Source organism: Typopeltis vanoorti, chromosome 8, assembly GCF_054136105.1.
Source record: "Typopeltis vanoorti isolate ZY-2024b chromosome 8, IOZ_Tvanoo_1.0, whole genome shotgun sequence".
Classification (NCBI taxonomy): domain Eukaryota; kingdom Metazoa; phylum Arthropoda; class Arachnida; order Uropygi; family Thelyphonidae; genus Typopeltis; species Typopeltis vanoorti.
In genome coordinates, this window is record NC_143556.1 from 54,818,531 (window position 1) to 54,829,932 (window position 11,402).

At 32.8% G+C, this 11,402-nt stretch overlaps 1 protein-coding gene across 1 annotated transcript; it reads right to left on the minus strand.

Annotated features, from left to right (window-relative positions):
* Positions 1–941: 941 nt before the first annotated feature.
* Positions 942–1,484, minus strand: LOC150104003 (uncharacterized). Its single transcript, XM_090396375.1, has one exon. It carries the CDS (start codon positions 1,482–1,484, stop codon positions 942–944), a length of 543 nt encoding a protein of 180 aa, XP_090252501.1.
* Positions 1,485–11,402: the final 9,918 nt, after the last annotated feature.

Here is an 11,402-nt window from a genome sequence, read left to right on the forward strand (position 1 = left end):
TTTAAATTTTCCGAAAATAATTATTCAAATTTTAAGAAACCATATAAAGTGTATTTTCTTTTTAATTAATAGACGGAAAATAGAATTTATTACACTGGATATAAAAACAACTTCATGATAACGAATAATTTAGTGATGGTTGTTATGTTTTAAAGAATGTCCTCTTTTTTGTTTATTTTTCATAGAACAGGTGTTGTGTTATTTTGACTGCAGAATAAATGTCAACAAACCATCTCAAAATTTATATCTATATAAAAATATGCCATATTCAATAATCTCAAAATTAATATAACTATATGTAACAATATCTCGTACTTAATATGTCTTCCATGTATATAATTTATATATACATAGGTAAGTTATCAAGTATACATTTCTGCAAACCTACTTCTTTCCAAGCTGCGATTGTGGTATAAACAAAATTGAAGGTGTTTTTTTGAATAATAATAAATAAGCATATTGTAGAAAAAAGATAATGTATTCAAATAAAAAAATATTTGTAAGAGAAAACAAAATAAAAAAAATAATTAAATGTCTTAGAAGTAGAACTGCATATGCTACATGCTACATGTGCAATAAATGTGTAGAACTAGATTAACATTCTTTTACTTAAGTTCTGCACATTCATTGCACATGATTGTTGCATGTTCAAGACATAAATTTGTAACATCTCTTACAATAATATTTAGATGCACGGTTTTTGTTCTATCACAATAATAGCATCTTCCTTTTTCTGGATGTGCAACTGCAGTTTCGTTCTCAATTCTGTTCTCGAGTGATCCACAAATTTCTGTGGGTCTTAGTTTTATATTTCTTGGCAAACTTTGAATTGATACCCTTTCTTGCAAATGTGCTTGTAGTAGATAGAATCCAAGATGTTGCAGAAATTTACGTCGCAATATTTTTTGCCAATGTTATTCGCATGGTAAATAACTTGAGAATTAATTCCAGAAATGTTTGATGCAAGAGTAAAAAACTACCATAGGCCATCTTCTTGTTGATCTAGCACAATTGTATGTTGAACACAATTGATCCACAACATCTACTCCTCCTTTTGTATGATTATAGGTAGTCAGAATTTCAGGTTTGTATAAAGCTCCACTCTCTGTATGAATGCCATCATCGTCATGCAATCTTGATGCTAACAAAACAAATTTCTTTTTTTTGGAACAGTATGATATAAGTGTGCATTTATCTTTGAAAGCAAACATACTCGATTTTATAGGACGATTTGCTAACAATAATTCAGGAGGTAGTTCTCTTTTATCTTTTCGTACTGTTCCTGTTACAGTAAGTCTACATTTCTTTAGTAAATTTTCAATCAAAGGTAAAGAAGTAAACCAATTATCTAAAGTAATATTTCTCCCAGAATTTTTGATTGGTTCTACTAGTCTCTCAACAACGTCACCTGGCGAATTGCTCATGAAGTAAGGCCCTACCGGTTGTCGTCCAACATATACCTCAAGATTAGCCGTATTGTACATTCCAGCATCACATAATGTAAAAATTTTAATACCGTATTTATTCGGTTTACTTGGTATGTATTGGCGAAATTAACATTTTCCTCGAAAACCTTCCAACTTTTCATCGATTGTAGCGAATGCACCTGGATTGTATCCATTTTTGCACTTTGTAACAAATAGATCAAAAACTTCACGAATAGCTGCCAATTTGTCTAGCTTTTTTCTTTCTTCACGTGTACTGTTATCATTAAATCTCAAACACCTCAAAAGGAATTTGAATCGCCTCACCGACATTGATAGTCGAAATATTTCAATGCCTTTACCATTACTTCCAAAAAGATCTTCTAAATTCAAACGGTTCGCTTTATACGTACCAGCAATATATAGAAGTCTAACTAAAGCCCATATTTCATTCAGAGTTGTAAACTTGGCTTTTATAAAGCCAATATATAGATTTCATCACGTTCTCGAGTGTAATTACTAGCTAAACTTTCAATATACTTGTTCGTGTTTTCCAAAATAATCGATAAAATAGAATCGCCTATAAAATAATTCCAAATATCAACAGGTGATTGCAAAATTTTAGTGTCGTTTTTAGGGCCAGATGATTCTTTGATTATATTGTATCTCTCAGTCCTAATACGTTTGTTGGTTCGTGGTACTGCTCTCCATAAAGTTCCGTCTTTTCCCTGATATAATCTATCCTCCAAATTCTCCGGGTTATCTTCAGCTACTTCTAATTACACCTCATCGGCTACTTTCTCGGTTTCGCTGCCATTCATTTCTTCCACATTGACTTCTTCCTCTGAACTAACATCATTGTCTGAAACATCTTCATCCTCGTCATTAGCGAAGCATTCATTCATCAGCTACTGTAATCGTTCTTGCTCCTTCTCATAGTCACCCATTTTATTTTACCTAAAGAGAATATTGCAATTATAAACATATATAAAATAGATATATATGTATATAAAAATATATTTCCTGTGTAAATATATAAGCCTGTATGTAAAAATATAAATAATTTACAAGTACTTAAATTTTAAAAATTTTGATGACTGCTTATTCTTATAATACTAAGGGTCGCGTGGGATCTGTGACTGCGCAATGTCTCAGTGGGAACAGTTTTTATCGCATCAACGTAATATTCTACACTAACATATGTCCTGCCTATATACGAAGCTACATAAACTCACAACCGGATTTAACCAGCCACTTTAGAAATATACGAAAAAAGCAAACGTGCGGACTCCCAGTCTGCGCATGACCTCTGGAATTAGTAATCACCTACTGCTCTTTGTTTAAATGTAATCTCAACAAGAACACGAATTATACTGATTGGAATATGGAGAAGAAAATGTCATTTTACAAAAGCAAATATGATGCATCCAATTATATTTCAATACAGATTTCGGATGTACTCATTTTAATCATCGAGAGTATGGTCGGAAACTACATCCAGAAGTGATTGAAATTGCACGATAATCTTTTATAGAGGACAGCATTTAGGCTAGTGAAGTCTGTGCTGTCATATTTTGCAACTAATTGTCAAAAATGAAGAAGAACACGATGAACTACATTTTTGAAACATCTTGTATTTACCACGTTTTCATCTCAGTGAGACCAGATGGGTAGTCTTCTAAGGTTCTCACGTTTCATTCTCTATTTATTAAACTAGAGTTAAATATTATACTACATTTGAAACATTAAAAGTGTCATAATACCTTTAATATTTCAAGTGACTCGGCTGGAAAATCTATTCTTCATTGGACATCTTACCAAAACTTTTAATCACCCAGCATCAGGTACTGAATCGATGGCTGAAGAAATCTATTTTTTCCATTAGGCCATTTGATTGAATTTAAATAATTCCACATTGTTTGCTGCAGTATGCATAAGGTTGGCCGAAGAAATACTGTTCTAAGTTCACTTCTAGTCGTCAGCTAAAGATTTTTTTTTCTAAGCCTTTATTCGACCGTTTCCAGAGATAATCGATCTCTGGGACGGGCAAATAGGTTTCTACTCCAGGAAACTCCTTAACTCAAGACATAGAACTCAAGATCATATAACTCTAATTCAGACAATAATATGAATAATATGGAGTAAAATGGTTAGCGACCACGATAAATTTATAGCAGTTGTCTGCTTATCCCCTTTCCTGGATGCCGTTTAAAATTACTGATCTTGGGTTAGTTATTCTGATTACTTATAAGGTGGAATCGACTGCCCTCCCCAGTTTCAAAAAAAAAAAAAACATTAACGATTAAACTTCGTCGACTAATCCCTTCGTCAATAAATGCATTAATGTATTTATGTAATATGTAATCTATGTAACAGTAATGGTTTCAAAACAAATAAAGAAAATGCAAATCTGATAACCTCTGTTATGCTCCAAAGTGGGCAAGGTTATTAACCCCTAACTCATTTTGAAAACTATTTGGAAAGTAGCCACAATCCTTAGCCAATGTGAGAAGAGATGGCTGAAGATTAGTAATGATTTAATTGGATCGGGGAAAGGACTTACTGCAATCAACTGTCGCCATCTAGTAGTCCCTTAGCCTAGTAGTATATATTATTGTCTGAAATACTGTATCCAACAATCTATTTCCTCGCGTTTATTACAGGATGATAAACCGAAGTTTCTGGAACAGAGATCGGTTACGTCAGGAACCGGGTGAAGAAAGATTTAGCAAAAATTACTTTAGATATCATGGGAAGTATCTAATGACTTTCATTCAAATACACCACAGTTTATTTTCTTTTCAGGACTTTAGTATTAAATAAAATAAAATAAAATAAAATAAAATTTAAATTAAGCAATTTGTTTTAAAAAAATGAGAGAAATTGAAATAATTAAACGCATCCCACTCTTCTCCATTTACAATAATGTAATAGTTTCTTTTAATGCTCTACCATGAAATATAAGGCATCGTTATAAGTAAATTCACTTGTCTTCGTCACCACAAAGAGAATAAAGAATTATGTTAAAAAATAACATTTCGCAGAATGTTGTTATTACTAAAAGAATTTATAAGTTTTCTCCAAGAATCAATAAACTTCGCCAGAATTTCGTAATAGCGACGGATACAATGCATGGAGTTGACAATTAAGTTCAAGAAGTACACATAATATCGACTAATTAATATCAAGGGATTACCTATCTTTATTTAAATTCACCAGCTAGATAATAAAGCTGTTCTTCTTTCCTGAAAGTTTCTTTTACACATTGTTTCGTCCCACCGGCTAAGAGAGCATTATTGAATTTTAGCTGGAATTAGAAACAAAGCGTGCGCATGTGCATATATTGAGGAGTCAACGCAGCTAAGCAACAGCTCTTTCTGTCCTCTTTTTGTAAGAATTAGAATACGAATAGTAATTCCTGTTTAGACACCACAAAGCGTTATAGGTATGTATTCGGAAATCTATGAATTTATCAGAAGTAAATTCTTTCAAATGGTATACGAACATCAGAAGATAAACAGCTAGTAAAAATTCCTATAACGCTCCTTCTGATTATTTTTATTTTATTTATTTATTATGTTATCTTCTTAAAAATCAATCTAAGATATGTTTACGTCATATTGATATTTGGCTTTGGATTGTAAGGATTGTAATATTCGTATTTCATGATTTTTAATAGAAGAATCATGATGAAATGAGAAGTAGTTCTACAAAGTTACACCTCATTAAATATCAGAAACTTTATTTTTAATTTTAATTTTAATTTGATTTTTTATTTAAGTCTTTCCCTGATTTGGATTAATTTCACAACTTATTCTTGGTTTTCATCTTAGGGACAATCCTAACTGACAAAGTGCTTCTTTTAATGAAGCAAACTAAAAGAAGTCTGGCTCGGAAAGTTTTCACAAAACTTATAATTGTAACACTTCTTTTGTTCAGAAATTGCTTGGCCACTTGCAGCACAGCCATGCTGTGAAACAGGAAATCACAATCAGTAACAACTACCGAAGTCGAAGATATTGATTGTTCCTCTGCAACAGTCAGCACAGTTCAATCCCCAGAGGGTTTGTTGAATTTACCAGCTTTCCTCTACAGAAGAGAGCTACAATTGTTTGGAATTTCTCCGAAGCTTCTTTTTCACTCATGTCGTTTTAATGAAGATAAATGCTAATTCTAAATAGTCCGGGGAATAATTTGACTTGATTTTACTGTCACCAAAAAGGCATTCTATTCACCTTGAAAGGAAAAAAAAAACATGCGGTGAAATGCAAACTTTTAATCCAAATTAAACAACATCAAAAACAAAAATCTATTACGTGCAACATCATCCTGAGACGATAAAAAGCATTCATCCCATTTTATGATTTATGAAACTTTTAAAGGCTGAGAAAAAACTATTACAAAATAAAGTATAGGGGAAATAAGACAAAACAGTGAAAAATTTGAAAGAAAAGGAAAACAGTTTTTATTTTTTAATTTTTTCCATATACGGAAAGATAATCGGAATTGACACCAGATTGTGTATGAACCAATTCACTAATTTACTGTAGGAATGGAGACGATTCGAAAACAATTTTCATCTCGATTTATTACTCACTGGCAAACCTTATTATAGTTACAATTATAATTTCCTTGCCTAATGCTTGGAAGGAACGAATGTGCAGATATTTGTATTGGAAACATATTTAACGTAGGCGACTCGAATAAGCTTAATGATAATTACTTATTTTGATTTTAATTTCGATATAGTTGCTGTCATATTAAGCTTGTCGTATTATTATTGATGGTGTTTCTAATTACCCTATTGAAACAGTTCTTAGAAAGGATTAACTAGAGAACTAGAGAGAATTAAATGATTAATTATTTTTATTTCAATAATCGTACAAAAATGATGATTTCAATCCCTAAAAACTGGCCTGATAAAATCACTGCTTTCAGAGAGAGAGAGAGAGAGAGAGAGAGAGAGAGAGAGAAATAACACTATATGGTTATTTGGGAAATAACTTCTTGGGAAAATGTCTTAGTAGTCTTAGACGTAAAAAATGTCATCATTTTTCATAGAATCGCTGGTTCACCATTCCTACTAAATTCACAAATCAACTTAAAAGCTTAATTAACTGCTACAGCATAGATCTAATCCCATTAAACTGAGATTAGTGATCGTAAAACAAATACTGTGACTAAAAGATAAGTAATGTGGCGCTACACTGAATATTCTTATTATTATAATCATTGCGACACATATTTGATCTGCTTTCATTCCGGTTTTAAGTTTAGTATTATTAATACATTCTTTAATTTGGTATAAACGTTCACTCGACCGAACAAGCTGCCAAATCGATGTATTTAAATCCGCTTAAAACTGAACAAAACAAACTCTAGAGCACTTCGAAGATATTAAAGACATCTAAACTTTTTTTAAACTCTTCTTCTTCTTCTTCTTCTCTTTTCTTAACTCTTTTCTATTGGTTTCATCTTCGACTGATTTTGAAGAAATTTAGAATGTTTTTCTATTATTCTAATATTTATTTTCTTTAAATTCGGCAAAGTACGAAACTTCAGAAAATCAATATTGTCAAAATAAAATACGTTTGTTGAGATTATGTAGCTTACATCATTCTTCTGATACTCAGAATGTAATTTGCCGTTCTGAAATTCGGGCAGTATCATAACTGCATAGTGCACTATGCCTCTAATAAAGGCATTTAAAATAATGTCAGTTTCCACATTACTTTACTTACTTTTTTTAGAAAGAGACTTTTATTAGATCTTTTATAGATGTCTTCATGAGTGAATGATTTAAGTACCCGGTAGAAGGAACTTTATCAGTCCATTTTCACTAGGACTAAAATAGTCTGCGGAAGAAAGAAGGAATTGGCTGGAAAAAGGAAGGAAAGAAAGATGGTAGTTTTACTCTCTCTCTCTCTCTCTCTCTGCATTTTCTGTCAGTGAAATAATACAGAATTGTCTCAAGAAATCACACATCCGAGTAAATCCGTATTCCATCGAAAGTCTTGAGCAGCTGATGATCAAATAAATAGGTCGACTAATAAATGTTAAAAGTATTATTAAAATATTAAAATACTAGCTTGTGTAATTTTCGCGTCTAAAAAAAAACTGTGATACCCTAACTTATCTCAGAAAAACAAAGAAAAACGATGCAAAATCACAATGATATTACACGCACTTAACGAGATCAAATTATAACAATCTGAGGCTTAGTCACTGTTACCACTCCTCAGACTGGCGGGCGTTTTCGACGCACTCCCTGATTGCCGCAAACGCGCAGCAGTATGAAAGATTTGTTTAAATCGAGACTCTAGACTAAACATACATAAACAATACAAGAAATATTTTTTCAGCGGTTTCGATAATGACCCAATGGATATAAATGTGTAACAGATTAAAAAAAAAAAAAAAAAACTAATGATGAATCAGGCATTTCAACATTTTTTAGGATAAAAACAGAAACATGCTTGTTTTATTTATTTATTTATTCGTGTGGGGTTCCGTTCCTCAAACGCCCCTTATGACTAGTTGAGCCCTCCTAATGAGGGACTAAGTACTATTATATATCCTATGACTGTAGCGTAGCCTGTGTGTACACTGGGCCGGTTTGTCTGCATGCGAGATGAAAAACCCAAGATAAACTGGGGTGGAACCTTGCTCTCCATGCCGAAGACCGACTAACTTAGCTATGGCTGAGAAAGATCCTTAAGCTTCCTCACGGGAATCGAACGTAAGACACTTCTTCCCCAGGCATATGGTTATACGCAAAATTAGAAGAAAAAATATTTTTCGCAAATGTGTACTGACTGTGCGGTGCCCCTGCTGAGATGCAGCGGCCGCGGTAATAATTAAAAATTGTTTTATTTTTAAGAGTTTGAATTATAGTATGATAGGGAAATGTAACGGTTTTGTTATATTTATATTTTATTTATTTTAGTTGTAAGTATAGTTGTTAAAAACTGATTATTAATTAAGTAATAAAATTACTGTTAACATAAATAAAAGACTCGTCGAAAAATAAAATTGTGTCCCACGTGAAAGCCCCCAGAAAAGTGTAAATCGCGAATCTTCTTTGAATAGCATCATAATTAGTTTTTAATAGTATACAGCAAAGTGTGTGACATGAAGTGTGAGAATATGTAGTCTGTTCTTTCTACAGGTTGTTTTTAAAATGTTTTTCTATTGCAGGTGCAGTCTTTCGCTTTTTACCTTTATGACAACCGAGGTGATTACATAAATGGTAAGTGGTCCATGAACCCTATCAAGATTGGAACTTTAATTCCCTACGTTTTCATCTCATCCCCTTCCTTTACTATTTTCTATTCCATTTTCATCTATTTATTTATTTTTCTCTTACTTTTAAAAGCTGTTTTCTCTTAAAATGTTCTAGCGCCGTCTTCACTCTTCCTGAAGAGAGAGCTAATTGAATCATCTGATGGACCGCAACTACTAATGCATCGTAATGTGATACCGTGAAAGCTAATAGTAAGTGAAAGCATGTTTTCCTGGTTACACAAATTATCTATTCAGTTTCTACACGCAGAATACTGGAGTTTATTTATAACTTTTAAATTCTACCAGGTAATACTTTCAAGATAATAATTTGAGTCTTAAGTGCGCTTCCACAAAATCATCACTGACACTTCTGTCGTGGCCATAAACAATTTCCTCACGCAACTTTTGCGTACTTTGATTCCATCAAGGAAGTTATGACGTCATATCGTCACCCTCAAAAGGAAAAGCATGCGATATAAATATACACAAAATACGTACGCACCACTTTTAGGTGTGTGTATTATTTACGTGTGCATGATGAGTGGGTTGTATGTTGCCAATGGTGAGTACAATTAGCCGAACTGAAGGGCTGTTTTTCTTCAAACGTTCTCATTAGAGTAGCAGTTATTAGTCGTTTTCTCTGAAAATCACCATATGGAAAACTGGAATGGATGCATTAGCAAGCATGACGCTGCAGAAAGGGAGTAATCCCAGTAGACCGAGTCAATATTACAACACAATGGGGGAAGAGAAAAAGAAGGTGGAAAATGGCTCACTTACCTTCTATACGACTATTGATTATAATTTGTAATATAAACGTAATTTGGAGTAGGAATTTTAGTGATAAGTCATAAAACACGTTCTGATTCTTGATATATAAAATATATCCATTCAAATTTGTATTAATTGCTCATAAGAAGATGAAGATAGAAGGGAGAGACGTAAGAATGATTAGTGGGTTAGTTATCATAGTGGAGTGGGAGAATACTAGTCCACAAGTACATTTTTCCTTTCGCTTTTTTGTAAGCCAATTATGCTATCCGATAACTCGATTACACGGGTTGTATGTTCTCAGGTGCTATTTTCTGTATCCAAAAAAAAAAAAAAAAAGAAAAAGAAAAAAAAAGTTCTCCAGGAAGGAAGAGCACCTAATTCACCTCCACATTAAAAAAAAAAAAAAAAAATCTTTTATTTTAGAGAAATATTGCCTCGCATCAGCAATATGATCCGCAGCTATATTTTTTCACCGTTAACTGGTACTTTAGATCCTCCTTCACACTGTGCGTGATAGGGGTATATGAGCAACATATTTTTGGTGAATCACATGATGATACCTTTCCATTGTTCTCAATAAATGATCCCTTAAACGTTCTACTTACATGATTCATTAAAATTTAAATGTTTCGTTATATTAAAAGAATGAATTTTATTAATTATTACAATTATTATAAAATCAAGTTATTAAAATCGTAATAACATTAGGTTTTCAATCTGTAATTTCAGCTTCGCTGTTAAGAGATCTTTTAATAGAAATTTTTCTGTAATAAAATTATATGATTTATAGAGAATTAAAGAATTTGTTAAAATAAATTATATGTAAAGAAAAATTTTAGTATTCCTTAAAATGGTTATATATCTTATAACAAGATCGAATACACCTTTTATTTATTACAATACTTTTACAATACAATGCTCGAAGATCATTTCAATAGATTCAAGGGAAGGTAATGGATGGCAATGCTGTAGTCAATGAAGTTCTAACTGAGGCTCGGCTATTGCTGTTACCCTCCTGCCATGATCAGAGCTTTAATTTAATAGCTAATAACACCTTATCCCTACACTGTCCTCTACAGATAACGGGGAAGATGAAAAGCATTTTTGCTTCGCCCCTTTAAGCCAGTCCTTATAAGGACAATAGATTCAATCATTTCAATAGATCATTTCAACACGAGATTGTTTGTTAATACAAACAATCTCGTTCGTTAATAGTATAAGAAGTTAGTGACCACATCTAGTACTTTCGTAATAGATCTAGTACTTTTCATAAATTTTTAGTGTTCTAGTACATTCGCCAACAGATCTAGTACTTTCTTCCGTCCGAATAATAATAACAACAATATCAGAGTTAGACATATGAGTTTCATATTTTTCTCTTCTCCCACTTCCCCATATGTCACCACATTCAACGACACAAGCATAATTTCTCTTTTTCCTCCCACTCTCATTGTTCGCTAAACTTCTCCTCCCTCCCCCGATCCCATAAGCAATCTGACTGGCAGTAGCCAATAGAAACATATTCTTCGCTATTCAAACACTACTCGCGCTTTATATGATTATTACAACAATGAAAACAAGTGGGAAAATTAAATATTTTAATATGAGTAACCACCTTTTATTGATGCACAGCGTAATTCGGATCCCATTAGGTAAACAGTTTGCTCCACGTTTAAAACCTAGCACACAACACTTTTAACTGTTATGACAAGATGGATGACATTCCCGTGGATTTTTATCCCCCTCATCGCTTAAAAGTTGATTGTGTAGAGGAAAGTCTATCGTGAGCTGTGTGAGAACGCGTGTACCGACGAGCAGAGTTGCCTTTGGGAGCTTGTGTTTCCATCTGTCGTTTTCGATGTAATTGGATGACTCTTGAACGAGTTGGTTTGGATGAAGAGCTGCCTATACAAAGTATTT